The 19776-nt window shown below is 28.2% G+C and overlaps 1 protein-coding gene across 1 annotated transcript in view; it reads right to left on the bottom strand.

Moving 5' to 3' along the window:
* Nucleotides 1–3632: 3632 nt before the first annotated feature.
* Mvk (Mevalonate kinase) overlaps nucleotides 3633–19776 on the bottom strand; it is a 43913-nt gene continuing 27769 nt past the window's right edge. The window contains exons 8-9 of the mRNA XM_035374818.2: nucleotides 15291–15450; nucleotides 3633–15189 (exon numbers count right to left, since the gene is read on the bottom strand). Coding sequence (XP_035230709.1) covers nucleotides 15077–15189; nucleotides 15291–15450 — 273 coding nt within the window. The 3' untranslated portion in view covers nucleotides 3633–15076. The remainder of the gene's footprint in view (nucleotides 15190–15290; nucleotides 15451–19776) is intronic.

Below are 19776 nucleotides of genomic sequence, written 5' to 3'. Positions count from 1 at the left end.
AAATTTTTCAGTAGATTAAGCAATTCAGATCACATAAAATAAGAAAGAAAAAAAAAAAAAAAAAAAAAAAAAAAAAAAAAAAAAAAAAAAATGCTAAAAATCACTATGAGTTGGAGGAATGGAATTTGTGGGTTTAAGTTTCATTAATTCAATAAATTCCATTTTTCGATGGGGAAATTTTTTAAAAAATAAATATTAAAAATTAAAAAAACTTGTTTCATATTTTTTTTAAAAGTTTGACAGAAATATATATTCGAGATTCTGTGATCTACTGAGAGATGGGGAAGTATGAAGAAATACTGGGAATATCCTGGTAAAATTAGGAAAGTTTGTACCCATACAATATATATATATATATATAATAGGAAGAAATATTGCAGTGAGCTCGCCAAAAAGTTACCAGGAGCTGTGGCTCCAAGAAATAGTTCAACGCAGTATTTTTTTAAATAATATCATTGAAGGGTGAAAAATTAGCGTACATGCGAAATAAAATGCAGAATATAAAACTGTTAAAATCATTCGTTGGAAACATGTGAAAGGCAAAAAATACAGTAAAAACCTATCGATGTGATAAGTGAAAAGTTAACACATATAAAAAACTGATCGAGGGAACAAGTTAAAACAAAATTAAAACATATGAAAAACATAAAATTACAAAAATTATAAAAATTACAAAGCGGAAAATGGTAAATTAGCCTAATTAGACTTCGAACCTGGCTTTTCAAGGGAAATTTAGTTGGACGTTGAACTAAACTAACACCATTACACGTTTCGCCGACTAATTAAAGAATTTCAACATTTACTTTTCAAGACGCCTTATTTCAACTCTTTACACAATAAAAAGCAGCTATATAATCTTCTTAAAAAACAGCAAGATGACTTTATCATTACAAAAATTGACAAAGCCAGCAACAATTTTAGTGTTATTTGAAAAAAGTTTTACTTCAACCTTTTGCATAATGAATTAAATAACAATTGCACTTACCAAAAAATTACTACCAGCACTAAAATTCTTTTCAATAAATTTAACGCACTACATAAAAGACCAAAAATACATCCCCAGAAATATAATAAAAGATTTGTCAATCTCTATGCACTACCAACATTTCATAAGTCTCCTATTAAATTCAGGTTCATTGCCAATAGTACCAAAAATTATCTTAAAGAAATAGATTATCGTTTTGCAAAAAAACTTCGCTTAATACTTGACTTAATTAATAACTATGATTTTAAGGATCTACATTGCAACTGGATGATTTCAAGTAACGAGCTAGTTCTAAAAACTATAAATTCACTTAAAATAGACCATATACAATGGTACAACTTCGAAAACCTCTATACTACCTTACCACTTAAAGAAATATATACAAGCTTATTTGCTCTACCGGATATAATTCCGCAAATTTCTACAATAATAAGTACCAAAAAATGGCAACTTTTTCTCTCAAGCGTGCTTTTCAACAATTTTATTCAATTTAACAATAGCATCTTTAAACAAATTCAAGGAATTCCAATGGGAGGTAATTTTTCCAGTTCTGTATGTCAATTATTTCTTTTTACAAAAGAATTGACCTTTGTCCGTTCACTCAGTAAAGAAGAACATCAAAACAAAACAGAAGTTGCCAATATCTACCCCACTTGCTTAAAACTAAATAATACAAATACGGTTCAAAATAATGTAGTCTACCTTGACTTGGATATTATTGATTACAATTTTATAAAAGTTTACAACAAGAGAAGAGAATTCACTTTTTCCACACTAAAGTTAACCAACTGGAATTCTAATATTTCCAAAAGAATCATCCTAAACACAATTTATTCACTACTTAGAATAAAAAGAATATGCAATACAACAAAACACCATCAAGAAGTAATACTTTACTTCATGATAATTTTGAAAAATAACCTAATTCCTCATAAAATAATTAAAAATACCTTAAAAAAAGCTGGCATTAGCCTTACCAATTTTTAGACAATTTGAGTTAGATAATGAAATTTTATACTTAAAGCCCAATGGGACAGTATAAAGTGTATGGCTGATTCAGAGAATCTAATGTAAAAATGTACAGATAATTCTTGTCACTACATTTTCTTTCCTCCAAAAGATTTTGGCACAATACTTTAATACTATTGTTTTAATAGTTTTAAATTACTTTGATGGCCAATTCTACTTTTATTAACAAATTGGGCCTTTTCGTTTTTCACTGTAGCTTGATCGCCCTCTAGCTTGAAGAATTACAACTTTTATTAACAAGTGACTTTTTTCCATTTTACTCTTACTTTTGAGGCCATGTTGAGTAATCTTTGTTGAATTAGCCATTTTCACATTTTTGAAACAGTTTCATTCTTCTAACAACTTGACTGATGCCATTTTGAATTCTTTACATGTCTTTTTGAGTCTTTCAACTCCTCTTTAACTCAGAGGGGGGGGGTATAAGTTCCCGCCAAAGGACAATCTTATCGCATTGGCTGATACACAGTATCATTATTTCACCTGCCTACATCACACGACGAGAGAGATGGCTTTGAAAGACATGGAGGGGATTACAACCCCTTTTCAAATTTGCTTCGCGATCAAGAGGACAGCTTAGCCACAGGTCTGTTTTTTATGTTTCTTAAAATATTTTTTCTTGGTCTTAGCAAGACCCACGGCGTTTGTTTTCATTAGAATTTAATTTCAGAGCTATAATATTCATAAAAGTTTTATTCTTTAAGCTAGCAGGTCCAGCCCATACGTTATTGTATAGTTTGATTAATAGCAGACTGCTATTTATTTTATTTTTAGTTGCATTTACATTTTTTTTACACCTTAATGTGTTATTTTTTGCGGATGCATTGGGAAATTGGAACAGAGAATTGTAGCTCCAAAAGATTTTTTGGGACAATTCATATTATTTAAAAAATTTTTTGTCACACAGGAGCGTCAATTGTCTGTTTCGGCGAAATGCGTAATGGTGTTAGCTTGGTTCGACGTCCAACTAAATTTCCCTTGAAAGGCCTGGAAGTCTAATTAGGCTAATTTACCATTTTCCGCTTTGTAATTTTTATAATTTTTGTAATTTTATGTTTTTCATATGTTTTAATTTTGTTTTAACTTGTTCCATCGATCAGTTTTTTTATATGTGTTAACTTTTCACTTATCACATCGATAGGTTTTTACTGTATTTTTTGCCTTTCACATGTTTCCAACGAATGATTTTAACAGTTTTATATTCTGCATTTTATTTCGCATGTACGCTAATTTTTCACCCTTCAATGATATTATTTAAAAAAATACTGCGTTGAACTATTTCTTGGAGCCACAGCTCCTGGTAACTTTTTGGCGAGCTCACTACAATATTTCTTCCTATTATTTCATAATTTTTGCAGCATATTGCGCAAAAATTTTTTGACCAAATAGGTCTTACAGCACAATACTTATTAGCTTTTCAATTTCAATTATATATATAAAGAGGTTATTTTTTTGACAACATTCTCTTAAAATATTATAATGGTAACTCTACAACCGCAACATTTCCTTTTTCTCCTATATATAGTGATACAAAAATACTAAAATGTGATAAAACATGTTTTATTAAAAATTTGTTTTTTTATCTTATTTGTTTTATTTAAATGATACAAAAATACTAAGATGTGATAAAACATGTTTTATTTAATAAAAAAATAAATTAAGCCACACATTAAAAACAAATACATATAAAATTCTAAAAAAGATATACAATATTTAAAAAAAATCTGTATTTTTCATAATCTAAAGTTTTTAAAATAAATGTACATGCAAGGAAAATACCTACATGTAATGATTATTTTGACCCCAAAACAAGAACATGTTTTAATACTGACAAGTAGATAGTGTTTTTTAGCATACCAGCAATCAATTGCTATCTTAGAACAAGAAAGATGGTAGTTTCAACAACAAAGTTTGATAGAAATATATATTCTGGTGCCATAAAATCAGTATATTTTTTTACACATCTGGGAAAAACGTGGAATCATTAGAACTTGAAAATGCAAAAAATACATAAAATTTCATTTCAAAATCGAAATATTTTTAAAATTTGTATATCTTAATTTAAATCTTTTTCACTCGAATGACTACAGCAAAGAAAATGCTAGTTCTCTCTGAAACTATTAAGTCAATGTTAATATGATACAGTTAACAAAACCAACAAATAGGAAAAGTTTTAGGAAATATATATACATTTAAATTATTAGTAATTTTTTTAGAAATAAAATTTATAAGTAATAAAATGGAAGATAAATGCACTCATAATGATTTACAAGACAGCAATGATAAATTCAAGTTTTGTGCAACTAACCTCAACACAGAAGAATGTAAGAGTTTAAGTGAGAACCGGCTGAGAACAAAACAGGGAAACAACTAGGGTGCAAAGAACTAACATAGATTTATAGTAATAAGATAATTTAAAAATTTTTATTTGAGTTTTAAGTGCAGTTAAAAACGTTCTTTTACAAGATTTTGTGTCCTACAAATTTTTTTTTCAATGCAATATCATTCAATTATTATGAATGGAATTAAATGGAAATCATGAAATAAGGTACAAAATACATAAATTTATATATCCTTTTGCTTTCAAAATCATACTTTGATTTGATCACGCAGGCATTTGGTTAAAATCTCTAATAATTTTTGCACTAAAAATAAAATTTCTTATATAAAACTTGTTGCAAATGCTTTCATCAAGACTTTGAATTCTCATTATTTTTTAATTGCTGTGAACTTTAGAAAATTAAAGTGTGTTGCATGATACACACATACATAATAAACACTGCCAACAACAACAAAGTGACAGCTACTAAAATTAGTTACCTTATCTACAAGCTCAAATAACCTAGCCGCCAGAAATATTAAAAAGATTTATATCATCCTGATATGAAATTATAACTATCATAAATGCAGCTGTATTTGAAGACTGCATCTTGGGTTATACGATTTACTTCCCATGTCAGTAACTTTTAAATCATAGGTATAAATTAACATCATGCAATGCATTTCATGTATTTTCAACATTTTCCAATTGTGTTTCATAATGTTCAGTTATTCTTATTTTATTTAATGAAATATAACAATAAAATTAAGATACTTATGTATTAATGCAACGACCTTAGTAGGAGTCACCAAATTTTCAGAATGTGCCGAAGTCTAGCTACCATACGCATAATAATCCTTCAGTTAATATACATGATAAAATGTGTTTCCTAGATAGCTGCTGTTGAGTCTCCACAATTCTATGAATTTTTTATGCAAAAACTTATCACTGTGTACTTTGAGAGAACAACAGCACAAACAAATTACAGAAAGATTTGAAGAAGAATGTATATGTTTTATTTTTTTTAATGTACCATGTAATCCTTATTTAATAATTCAAATTTGAATTTTAAATTGCTAAAGTATGTTTTCTTTTCATATGTTGATAATGTTTACCAATTTATGATAAATACTGATAGTTTAGAAATCTTCCTAAAAAAAAGGAGATGAGTAAAATCACTGACTTGCAGCTGATAAATAACTTTTAACATTTTATCCGTAAAAGATCGCTAATTTGCACTGCAGATTGCCAAGGTGGTTGTGTTAATACATAAACACCATTTTTTTCTTTTCATAAAAAAAAAAAAAAAAAAAAAAAAAAAAAAAAAGATAATTGATAAATTTAAAAAAGTGATAATGACAAAACACTTGTAAATAAAATAAAAGAGAGGCAGTGGCATTAAATGTTATAAATAATAAAAAAATTCCATACATAGAATCATATAAACAAAATGCTTGCTTAACTATTTAGCTTCATACCTCTTAAAACAATTTTAAAATGTTAAAATATTACAGTATTATGCCTATGATATTCATTAATAATAATTATGGCTACAAAAACAGTCAAACGACATAAAAAAGTTCTTATCCACTCTTTGACTTCACATTTCATATTAAGAGTTATAGATTTATGTCATATGATTTAGTGATAATGAAAGCTTTTATATTTTAAATGCTCACAAAACAACTATTTTTATAACGAAATAAATGAGATAATGCAAATTACTACATGGTTAATTTATTGAAAACTGATTTATGCTGGCCTTTCTTTGTAAGAAACTTATCATTTCTTTATCCTCCCTCTTTTACAGCTTTTTTTTTTAAAGACAGCATTGTCATCTGGATGAAGAATCAGTGTCCTTTGTCTTTTGCTAACAGTTTAATCGACAATGTTCTTTATCTTTTTCTAACAGTTTAATCGACAAAATATATTGCCAATCATTTAAAGAATTATAAGAAAATGTAAGAATGAAGTACCACATTCCTTTCAAAATAACAAATGTATGGAAATTTTCTGACATCAAGAAATTATTGAATATAAAATCAGGGCAAATATAAACATGTGTTACATTTTGCAAAATGCAATTAGTAAAAACTGAGTGGAAGATCAAAAATGAAGAAAATTCCAAAATGCATCAAAAGAAAGATGAAAAAATTCTGAAAATCTGTACTGTTCTATGGAGAAAATTTTTGCAAGCAAAAATAATAGCCATTTTCTACAATGATACATATTTCCCATTTTTTCAGTTCAACCAGTGGAAACAATGGGTTTAATATCCAGGATATCTGGCAAACCCCTAACACTGTGAAATGCTTACAAAAACATGAATTCAAACCTTTTGCAATGTGGTTTTATCCAAAATGGGCACTTCTGAATAAAGGGAGTAACAGTAACTGGAAATGCTTGTTTGGGTAAATGCTACTGTTATAAAGTATTCCCACTGAAGATTAGTCCATGGGAGTAGTGCAGTTTACTGACTGGACATGGTTTTGAGGCAGTTCACAAAAGGGAGTTATTAAATGGTTAACACAGACCAACATCGCTTTTGTTTTTATAAAGATAACAATAAATATTTGCCAGGCTACATCTATTGAAAACTTTCTTTTAGTTTTATTAAAAACCTAATCTTTTTTGTGTAAATAATGACCAGAAAATAAGTTTCTTTACTAAAGAATAATGCTGTTGTAAACCAAGAATTTATCCTGCTTCTAGTGGTGAGAAATGAACAGCATAAGAATGGCTGAGAATCAACATGGATCAGGGCAGATGCACATATATAAAGCTTGCAAAATTGAAAGACAGGTATTACATTTTAAAACTAACTGCTGCACATAACTCATGAATAAATTTTAAAAAAGTTATCTTTCATGAGTTATTAACCTATTGATGGACATCAATGGGCTCAGCTCGAATTCCAGTTATGCACAGCATTGGATGCAAATAAACACAATTCACATTGCAAATTTACAACTGACTGGTATTGCATGTACTTGGGCAGAAAGAATTGCTTAATCTCGCAACCACTAAAAGGTTAACATCTGAGAAAACAAGTGAAATACTAGATTTACAAGAACTTTGGTTACAAATGCATATATTTCTTTCAACATGTTCATATTTTTTACAGATTCATTTGGATTTTTTATATGAACCATTCAGAGCTTGTGTAAATAATTTGAACTGCATGAAATGATCAATGATTTTGAACTGTATTGCACAGAAATCTTATATGGGACACTACTGAATTAAAAAAAAGTTATTTAAGAGTATAATTTAAGCTATATTGTGCAATATGATAAGTATTGTGCATAGTGCTATTACAGACGAAAAGAAAAAAAGTCGGGAGGGGGGGGAGGATTTGAGGGAGCAGAAATTAAATAAAAAATAAATAAGGAGGTTTAATTTTTGAAAATGTTATTAAGAATTGTTATCAAAATTACAGAATTATTAGGAAATGAAACTAATCTTCAGGAAAAGGCAAAGTAATTATTCCACATGGATTTAGATTCTCAGAATTCAATGTTTGGTTTAGATGATCATTTAGACGTTAAAATGGCATCGAATCGAGAATATTGAAAGCACTGCATTACAAATGAACATTCAGAGTAAAAAAGATATCTTCAGATACTTGAATGTAATCCTTCATAATACACACAGAAAATTCTGTTAAGTTCATTAACGGAATTATTCCTTCAAATCCTTCGTAATACACACAGAAAATTCTGTTAAGTTCATTAACGGAATTATTTCTTCAAATGTTATTGTTAATGAACCAGAGAAACCAAATGCATGACAGCCAAAATCATACATTGAACATTTGACAGTGATTCGGAGAAATTTCAAAAATCTTTGGCACAACTTAAAAATCTGATGCATAACAATTAAAATTTACATTAAGTAGATAAATATAGTTATTAAAAAACCTTCTGAAATGCCCAGCTTTAAATAGTAGTTGGAACTCAGCATCGAAAACTAATTATAAATGCTTAAAGACTGATTTAATATTACAATTAAGAATAATAATTAGTAAATGAATTACTGTTAGACTTAAAAGAATCCAACTGATTTGATAGAGGAAAGAAGACAATATGCTTAAAAGAGAATCAAATGTGGTGGCTTGGGCTGACAGAACAATATATTAAGATAATTTATCACTTATTTCTTAACTTTTACAATTAAAGAAAGCACATTAATTTAATCTACCTCAAAGTATGATATATGTAACATCTGATTATAGCTCTTATAGAATATTACAAATACACTAAGCTCATGTAAGGCTGCTTCACATGCAAGCCTTTGTTTTTACATTTGTTAAAAAAATGCAGGTTCATGCAGTCACATACGCCAATCCATTAATTACATTCTCCATTTATACTAAGAAGAAAACTGCCTGTATAAAATTAATAAAAAACTAAAAGAATAAAATAAAAAAATTTCATAGATAATAGCTATTACCTATGGAAACTAGAAAATTTAAGGAAATAAATATTAATACAAACTCTACATAATCACAACCATAAAATACTTAAATACAGAAACATCACATTTACAGAGATCATACAATAACCTCTCACAGTAGATAGTATTTCTCTGCAAGCCTTTGATATATTCATATAGTGTATACAAATTCTACTAAGAAGTAATTTAAAAGCAACTTATTTGAAGATTACTCTTTACATTTTATTTCTTTCTTTCATGGGCAATCTTAAGAAATATAAAGATTTCATTGGAAGACATACTTGAAAAATTTGAAAAACAATAATTGTGAAAAGATTAGAGAGACAGAGGTGAATTCAAGTAACTTCTTCAACCTTTTCAGAATGGGCATATTACATATGAATCAGTCACAAATGGTACCTCAGAGTTGGGTATGTCACTGACTCTTAGGACATGTGCACCACATATGAATTTCTAGATAGAATGATTAATTTGTATATTTTTTGGGCTACTTTGTGAAACCCTACGTCTTTTATGGCAGAATTTATTGAGACTGACCTTCATTCCATTGCAGTATTTTATTTTCGATATTTCTTTTGAAATCAAAATGGAAACTGCGAGTTGAGGAATGTAAATAAACACAAGGTGGCTATGAATTGTGTCAGATGATATAAACATATGGGGATGTTCTTGATGCTTCTGAATACTTTTTTTTTTTTTATTTCTGCTGATATGGAGATATATGTCCTATTGGTTTACAAGCTTTAATCATTTCTATTAAGAGTTTTACTAGTGTTGAGGTTAATACTTTGTATATCGCTTAGAGAAAATTTTTTTTATAAATGGCAAGGAAAATATAATGATAAAAAATTAGTTCTGATAACTACCTGAGTGCTCCTTTCATAATGTGTCAAAACTGGAACAACTGGTCCACAAATTTAAACTTTTTCCTAAGTTAAATTTTGCAGTGCAAACTGCCATCCACAGGTAAGGCAGAAACTAATCTTAGCCTAGCCATCTACCAGATTATATTGAGTAATGCCAGAAGGGTTGGGGATCCATTATAAAGTAATGTGCTGCCTGCTTTCAAAAGAGAATCAGAACAATCTGGCAGAAATAAAGTTAATTTTTACCACCAAGGAGAGACATATAAGTAAGTGCTTTAATGACAGCTTGACAAATAATAAAGGTAACAACATTTGACTCAATTCTTCTGCCAATTTTCTTGACAACTAAAGAGACTAACAGCCACTTCATCATCAAAGTTATGGCTGAATTTACTGAAAGACCTGTAGAGATTAAAAAGTTTTGAATGAATTCTTGCTCCAGTGTAATGCTATCCACAATTTAAGTGTCAGTGTAAACATGCAGCCAATTTGAAGGAAGACATCTTTCAACAATTGCCACAAAAGTAGCCATTTTAAACAATATATTTGTAGAAAATTTCCTGTTTATGAGAAGAATCAGGTCCAGATTATAGTTGACTGCACTGATATGTTTCTGACAGATGATTGGTTTAAACAGGGGAATTTCTATCACAGGGAATTAGGGGATAGTGAACTATAGTTAAATTAAATGTCATGTAAAGCCTAGATATTTGTGCAAGAAATACGAAAAAGGAACTGCTTTACCTGATCATTTTAAATAAAACTGAAACTTAAATACAAAAACTCATTTTTTCCCCACAAAAGTTAGCTTTTAATTTACAATTATTTTTTATTCATTATGGTTATATGCAATATGATTCAAAGATATTCTTCTATTAAGTATAAACATAATATGTATTGAAGCATTTATATATCAGGTATGTACATTCAAGATGAAATTTTTTCATTCTTTAAAAATATATTATAAATAATAATAACAAAAAAAAAAAAAAAAAAAAAAAAAAAAAAAAAAAAAAACTGAAAGCTTTTAGATTTTATATTATGCTGAAAGGGGCATTTCTTTTTAACATTTTGTGGGTTACCTTTATTTATTAAATATCATGTTCTTTGCACTTAAACAGAGTGCGTACGCATTTCTGTACTTTTAAGGACTTTTAAGGACCATTAATGAAAAAAATTAAGGACCTATGAGCATATGGGAACTGAATAAATTCAATTAAAAATATTATATCTACGCCTGAATGTGAGTAGCTTGCATTATTATTAAACATATCTTAATTAACATAATTAATATTTTGAGAATAAAAATAATTTTATGAAATTTATCAAGTAGCATTAAATATTTTAGACTCATAATAACTGGACATATCTGAAAGAAGATAAGTGACATTTTAGTTACATTTTACTAACAGTTAGCTTTTTTTTTTTTATGTCTCCTTTTGTCACACACTTGCTCAGTCTAGAGGTTTAGTAAGTAGATTTTATGTCAAGCAGCATAGGTTAAAATGAGCATTAAAATCATAATCAGCATGATTCATAACAAAAGACTGGCTGTTGTCACCGCTCCTGCTCGCCTATAGTAAGACCTGCTAATCAGAACAAAACTGAAAGGCCTGATGTAGGCATAGTTAGCAAGTTTTGAAAGTTAGCTGACCACTGTCTGACGCTGTTAGTGTCATAGCTTCGTGTAGAGTTCCAGGGGTTGTGACTCAGTTAATAGAATTTAAGGTTCTATTAGGCCACTAAAGCATTAGCGGTGGTAAGTTGTTTTGCATTAAGTCTCACTAGATGCAAAGAATAAGTTTCACATGAATTTTTATATTTTTGTGTTTTACCTTGTGACCACGGTAAAGGTTTAACACCTTGAGCCCGGCGCCGAATTTGTTGTCCTTTGTGTTCAGCCAGCAGCGATCAGCCGGTGGCAATATTGCGATCAAGCGGTGCAATATTGCCAACTTAAATTATTCATAAATTATACAAAAAGGAAGGAGACGCACATAAAGTCCAAAAGTATTGTTCGAAATGTTATGATGACAATTCAAAACTATTTGGATGCAAGATAGCCAAAAATGTAACCAAAATAGTTGTTTCAGATTGTAATTTGTATAACTAAGCCGTATTTTTGTTTAGAATATTTCAATAAATTTCATTAAAACTACTTTTGATCACATTTCATTGAGACTATACTTATTTTTTAACTTTAATACTGTCGGTTCGGCGGACTGACGCCAGCCAAACGAAAATTCCAGAATAATATTTGTTAAAAAAACCCTATTAATATCACAATCTCATAAAATTTCACAGTTTAAAATACATGCAATTTATGACATTGATTTTCAAACAATATTAGGATAATTACACATTAAAATCTACAAAACATAAAACTCAACAAAATAATTATGCGTCTTTTTAATTTGAAGGCCTGCCCAGACATTTTGGCTAATTTATATCGATTTCCTTCTCCTTAAACATGTTTTCTAACAATTAGAAATTTGTCTCAATATGCAAAACAATGTTCTCATTAGTTTCTGTGTGTTTTATCTCCCAACTGCCAACCTCTCCAGAATGTACTACCTATGAGGGCTTACTTGATCTGGTAAAAGTTAAATAGTCCAACACCCCCCCCCCAACAGACGTGAAACAAATTATCACTATGTCTGAAACTAACTATAAATCAGATAATAAATTTAAATAAAGGTTTAAATAAGCTTCTTATTTAAAACGAACTTAGAACATATAGGCATGTTCTTATGCAAACAAAATTATTTACAGTTTGTGGTGATATAATTAAACAAGAAGAGTCAAATTCAAACTAAAAATATGGACTAGTGGTCAAAGACTATACAATTTAATTTCAATTTAATCTGGTTCAGTAACTCTATTGTCATAATAAACTCAAATGTCAGCAGCAGTAATGGAAAGAGTAATAATTACAAATTATCAGAGCTGACACAACTAATACAAAGAGCAAGTGGAGGTCAGAAACACACTTGTCTTACACTCCAGAAACATTCATTTTATCACATTTTTCTGGAATCTTTTAGAATCGAGGGTCTATAAATTTGCCTTAAAATCTTTCTAAACTTTCCAAGCTTCAATGTCTAAAATCCTAAAGAAAAATTACCCCTACCAATTCTGTAACAGCAAAAAGCCAGAAATGTTTTTTAAAAAAATCGGAAGAAAAAAGTGTGAAATCAATTTTATAGAGGAAACTGATGCATTTTCTGAGAATTCTGATCATTCTGAGAAATGGGAAAAATTCTTACCATGAAAAAATTAAAAAGACATTTTTAATTAATTACATAGCTATTTTGCTTTTGCTAAAAACTGTTTTGTAAACTGTGCTTTATAGCATTATTCCTTGTTTATTTTTCACATTCAAAAAATTTTACAATATATGGCCAAAATGGAACTTTATAATATAACAAAGAAAAATAAAAATTCTTTATTTTAATATTATTTCTTAAATATAATTCCAATATATTAACATTATTTTAATGAAATTTAACAAAAAAATCGTCAAAAAATTCACAGATCTCGGAATTAAAAATTTTCTATAGAAACCGATCTGAAAATCGCCAAATTTAGAACCGTTTAATAAAAGAATTCACATCCCCAAAAGTGGAAAGTTCTTTGAGAGCTCTTCATTACAAAAAATGAAATAATTTTGAAATGCTTATGTTTCACTTCTTGTTCAGAAACTCGAGTATCCCACCATTATTTATATTACAAATAGGAAAAAATTATAACTCATGAACCCATTCAAAAAATTTCCATATTTGTCAGTGAATTGCCAAAAATATTCCTGCAAAATGCTAATTCACACTCGAAATGACAGTCGTAAAAACAGACAGAAATTTCAGATGATTAAAATTAAGGACCTTTTGTCGCTTTCGGCCAAAATTAAGGACTTTTAAGGATCGAAATATGACCAAAAATCGATTCCAAAAAACTTAAGAACTTTTAAGGACTCTTAAGGACCGTACGAACCCTGTTAAACCATTAAATTCAGTTCAACAGTAATATCAAAAAAATAATTTTAAAATGAGCATATTTTTAGAATTTCTGATATAGTCTGGCACACTGGAGATAAATTCTCCCCATACAGTGTTGTCATTGCTCGCTTTGAAATCATTGAGTTTGTTAATCAAAAATTCATTAACATTTTATAAAATATGAAATAGATAATAAAGCAAATTCCAAATTTGGGCTTCCAGATGCCCCTATTTGGGTGGAAACGTACATTATTCAAAATTTGATGGTTCTAGGTACTGTCGTTTTATCACATTGTGAGAAACATACATACATTTATACAGATTCTTCATTATTTAATTTCTTTAAATGTAATACAGGGCTGTAATATTTGGTGGCAACAGTTTGAAAAATGAACCAATATTTAAAGTTGTCAACGCAAAATGCCAAAATGAAATTAATAGCCCTTCTGGGCTAATTATTATTCTTTAAAATTATATGCTTGTTAGAAATCATTTTACCATTTTTAGCAAAACAGCATTAAAAATTTGCTAAACCAATACATATATATGTAATGAAAACGAATTTATAACTACAGATGGAGGACTACTGAGACATAAAAATGCAGAAATACTGACTGCATAAATACTTGATAGCTTAGAATGTATATTCATATTCTGATTCAGAGGAAGAATTCTGATTGCTTTGTTATAACTATGAAACTTTGCAGTTGAGGCGGATTAAATTTCATTTTTATTTAAATTGACATTTGTGGCCACCATTTTCTCGGCACTCTAATCGTGCCTATTTCCAGAATATTTATTTTTGAATGCTATTCCAATGGGAAAAGAGTACAGCAAAATTGCATCTAAGCAGCACAGAGGGTCGAGCAAAGTGCACATTTATCTAATATGGCAGAAAGGTTTAGGTCAGAAAAGTTTCAGGTCTCTGATTTTAGATTCCAATTTAACTAATTAATTAATCAGCATTACGCAAACTGTGGCACCAGTTAATCTAGAAATGAAACAGTCCAGAAAAACTATTATTACGATTTTAGAACAGAGAGGGGGAATTAAGGGTTACTGTTAGTTAAAATTATAATTTTGAAATCCTTGATCCTTCCTTTACTGTATATGAACTCACCAAATAGGAAACAAAAAAGAGTTATAAAAATCTGCCAGTAATTCAGAATATACACACAGTTTTGCAGAGACAACAGCATTCAGATTTCTGAACATTAGTTTCTTTCTACTTTCACTGTATCTTAAATAAGTTATTTTACATAATAAATTAGCAATTTTAGTACATTAAAATTATAATCAAGAGATTAATACTTCAAACTTACTCAAATAGAAATAAATACATGCATAAATAAAAGGGTTTTAAAATATCAAACAATATACATAATACCACTTTCAATAACAAATAAATATAGCAGACAGCATCTATGAGCTATTGGAATTTAACTTGAACACCAGGAGTTCCAGCAAAAATATCCCAAATATCAAAATCACAGTTTTGCAAGTCTTTTTTCAAAGAATCAATGATAGAAGATTTTTCTTCTGCTAAAATAAAAATGTATAAATTGAGTCAACAGATAAACACAGTTTAAATTACAAATAAATATATTGAAAAATATTGAGATAAATTTTCATTTGTTACTTACTATTTTTAATTGGAAGTAAGATAATAGCACTACCACCCCCCCCTGCTCCAGTTAATTTTGATGCACAATGATAACTTTCAGCAATATCATGAATGTGATTCAGTTTTGGGTGACCTGCTCCTAAGCTATTCAGCAGATGATGATTCATATTGATCAGATTCTAGAAAAGAAATATTTTATTTGAAACCCAAATTTTTCTACAGAAAAATGAAATGTAAGTACTCTATACATGCTTTATAAGTAAAAGTTATATTATTAATAAAGACCACTTAAAAAAAGTTATACTTACAGATAATGCCTCACTTGCTTTGTTTTATACTATTAGATTTTTCCAAAAGACTACAATTCGTATTTTTTGGGCTAACAGACTGAGTTTGAAGAAGATTTCATTTTTATGAAAAGAAGATCAAAAGCAGGAATATCATACATTTTATGCAAAGAGTGCAGAAAATTATAATTTTAAATAATAAAAAAGGATACATATGTAAAGCAAATTTGCAGGAAATTTTGATTATTTGCAAAGAAATGCATGGCAGAAAAAATGCCTTAGAAGTCACATATCATACTTAGAGACTTTATATTAACCAAAGTACATAACCAATAAACTTGAGCTCTTGACGATAAGGCAGGCAAATTTATACTGACTTGATGGATATAAACTGTACTTAACATATGATCTTTATAAATTCTCCTACACTACATGCCATGTATTTCCCTACTACCAAATCACAGGTGACTCAGTGTACTATTCTCACAGGTAACACTTTTAAAATTTCCAATATGTTCTATATTTTTTTAATTTCAAAAAGAATGCTTTATGCTTGAGCAAATTACTTCTATTCATGTGAGCTGTGTAAACCACAACAAGGTTATTTAAGGTTTTATGATCTTATAAAATAAAATTTGATAAACCTTTTTAGAAACATCAGACTGTTCAAAACTTTTCACACACTAATTAATTATAACTGCTTTTCCCTTTTATATCATTTCAGCTTATAAAAGTTTCGTGACAACTTTCTACTACTTTTTTAGTGAAGGAAACCTGTTTGTTTATATATATATATATATATACATACATAATTCATTTATGAAAGAAATATTGATTATATTACCTCCTAAGATTAATTTTAGTAGAATTATCTAAAAAGAGTGAATCCATAGTTAGTAAGTTTAATTCCGAAAATTGTTTAAAGTACTTTGAATGTAAATTGTTAAAAATGTTTAACGGGGAATGTTTAATATTTAAAGGTATTTAAAATCATACAACATTTTATATACATACATATATATAAATACTCTTTTCAGAGAGAGAGGGAAAACAAAGTTTTATTAGATGCTTTTGGCAACAGCAGCTTTTTTAAATTGATCTCTAAACCCACGGAGTTAATTTTTACTGCAATAGAGCCGGCATTTTTACTGCTGTTAATTTTTACCACCATTAATTTTTACTGCCATTTTCATCAAATTGCATACTTATAAAAATTTCATTTTCGAATTATCAAAATAAAATTTAATCACCATTACATATAATATCATGGCATCGCTTTTTTATGTCTAAAAGAAATATGTATCAAATACCTCATCATAATTTACAGTTTTGTGCCCATTGCTAGTACATAAAACTTAAATCCTAAAGAATATAAATACTGAAGATGGCACAGGTATTTTAGAAAGAAGCAGTAAGAATTCTAGAAGATGGCAGAGGTAGGAAAAATTCAGACTTTGGACTTAATGAGCACTAAAAAATCTAATTAAAAAATTTTTTTTGAAATTCTAGATTAGATATATTTTAGAAAGATGAAAGAAATAATGAAAATGATAAAAATATTTTACAAAAAATAAGACTTATAATGGGCACACATAAATCCAATTAAAAAGAAAAAAAGACAACTTTTGAAATTTTTTTTAAGAACTTTGTATTTTTTAATTTTATACATAGAAATTTCAAGTTAATTAGTATGCTTCAACCAATTTCAGATAAAAAGTGTTTTCTTTCTTCTTTAAATAAATAAAAAATGACAGTTCCCATGACACAGAAAGATTTAGCATACTTGTATCATGTCTTTAAATGTAAAAAATCATAATTTAAATAAATTAATTCTGATTTAAATAGATAAAATATCTTGTTTATAATTAAGTTATGAATGCCTGATTTAAACACTCATAACATGTTCTTAATAATAAATATGACTTATAAATTTTCAGTGATTATGTAATCTGCAAGAGTATTGTAATTTTTTAAAAATATTTATTTGCTGAAAATTATCTTATTTATAATTTGCTAAAAAATGATTTTAATATTTGTTTTCAGTTCATTTATTTTACTTCTTTCTAAAACCCATTAGACTATAGTCTGCACCATATTTTTAAACATAAAAATGAATATTAATCATAATAAACAATTACAAAATAATTTTATAAATGACATCAATATGAAATACTAGTTCATAATCATTTTAAACTATTCAATAATAAAATACCATGATAATTTCCTCTAAAGATGTAAATTAAGTAATTTTAAATTCAAGTTTAACAAATGAATTATTTACTCAATTTTTCTTAGCTAATCAAAGCCTTCATGTAAAAATGTATTCAAATGTTCTAAAAATTAACTCAAAATTATTCAAGGTTTGTTGAAAGCAATAATGGGTTGGATGTAATTAATGGATATTAACTATACTAATTTTTACTTAGGCGAAGATTAATGAAAATTATCTGTGAGTTTAGCTCCTTTAAAGGAAGAGAGTATATAACTGATGGTCCATATAGAGTGGAAGTTCATTACAAGATCATTTCTGATTGACTTTACGTAAACTTTTCTATAACATATATTATTATTTTGTTGAAAAATGGACAATGCATGCTTGGAATATAACATAAAAATAAAATCATGCAACTTCTGTGCTATAAAAAGTGTTTAAAATGGAATTTTGAACTTTCAAAATAACAGAAAACATGCACAGGAGTAGAAATTATTATATTTTCTGCATAATCCCAATCTATGCAATGTACTCATTTTAGCATTTTATTAGCAGCTGGATATAACAGCACACAATATCTCAGGAAACTGGAGCCATGCATGATTGAACAGCTTGCTTCATCTCATCACTACTTGGAAATGTTAGCTTTTAAAGAATGAAAATTTATTAAAAATGTCAGAAGACGAGTTTTTGCTAAGTGATCAAAACCACTGGTTATAAGTAATTAAAACTAGCGTAACAAAAAATCATTTTTGCTACAAAACTGGCAGGAACTCAGAAAATAAGTAATATTTATTCATACAGCAGCAGATTTAGCACTCAAAATTCATCTGACCTTTTCTGTAATTGATTTGACAGCAGAAGACCAATTTTCACTGCTCTTTTAAAACCATAAAATTTTCTTAATTTTACTATGAATAAATGAAAAGCTACAGAATATTCTTTGAAACCTAGCAGTACTTATAGGCAATGTCATAACTGTGCAACTAAGAATTTCCAGTCTTGAATTTTCATTATCTTTAAATACAATCATTATGTAGAACCTGTAATATTTCGTAAGACTTCATTGAAGAAATATATATTATCAAAAGGATTGGGTAAAAAACTATGATGTAAAAAGCCCCAAAAGATGGTTTAATGGTATGACAAAATGTGCCAACAATTTCTTCTCCCTCACTTAATAACTTCGATTTCACACCATATTGGATGAATCATATAAGTTGAAGCATAATGCTAAATTACTGCCTGAATAAAGCTATTTTTTAAACCATTTTTCACATGTTTATAGAAGATTATTATTAGCCATTAGTATTAACCAAATTTTGCTAATAATATTAAAGTGTTTATGGATTATATCCTGTGTAACAATAATAGGTTTTAATAGCTACAGCAAGTGTTTTACTTTATATAATAATTATAATTCTATTTATCATTTTAACTACTTCCTCGTCATCACTATCATTTCCTTAATTTTGAAATAAGTAATAGTTTCTTATGAGTGATTAAGCAGTCGGTCAGACTATACCATCTTGTATATTTCATGGCACCTACATATTCTTTTAAGCCAAGTATCTTATTTGTAATGTTTATTTAACAGACACCAACTTCATTAAATACTGATGTCGGCATTGTGCTTTTTAAAGTGCTCTTCATTTTATAAGGTTTAAACAACACATTTGTGGCACATGCATTCTACTATAATCAAGCAGACAAAATAACATTAACAAATATTAGGAAATTGCTGATATATCTTCTTTTTGACAAAACTGGTCATTAAACATGGAATGACTTCCTACAAAGCTGTGATTGGGCATATAAATATAATGCTATGAAATAAACTATAAGAGGGGTCAATAAAATTCTTCAAAATAGTACATTTGGATCTAAACATTTTACTTTTTGAATGTTTTCAAAATATTTGTAACTAGAAAACACTTTTTAATAGAATGAGAATAATAAAATAACACATACACTGTGTTATGAGTCAAATTGTAATAGGGACTAAA

The sequence above is a fragment of the Stegodyphus dumicola genome, chromosome 1 (genome assembly GCF_044657685.1).
Source record: "Stegodyphus dumicola isolate Sdum_Otavi_A_Nest chromosome 1, ASM4465768v1".
Taxonomy (NCBI): domain Eukaryota; kingdom Metazoa; phylum Arthropoda; class Arachnida; order Araneae; family Eresidae; genus Stegodyphus; species Stegodyphus dumicola.
The sequence above is the reverse complement of the archived record's forward strand: the minus strand, read 5'-3'. Positions and strand labels throughout refer to the sequence as shown.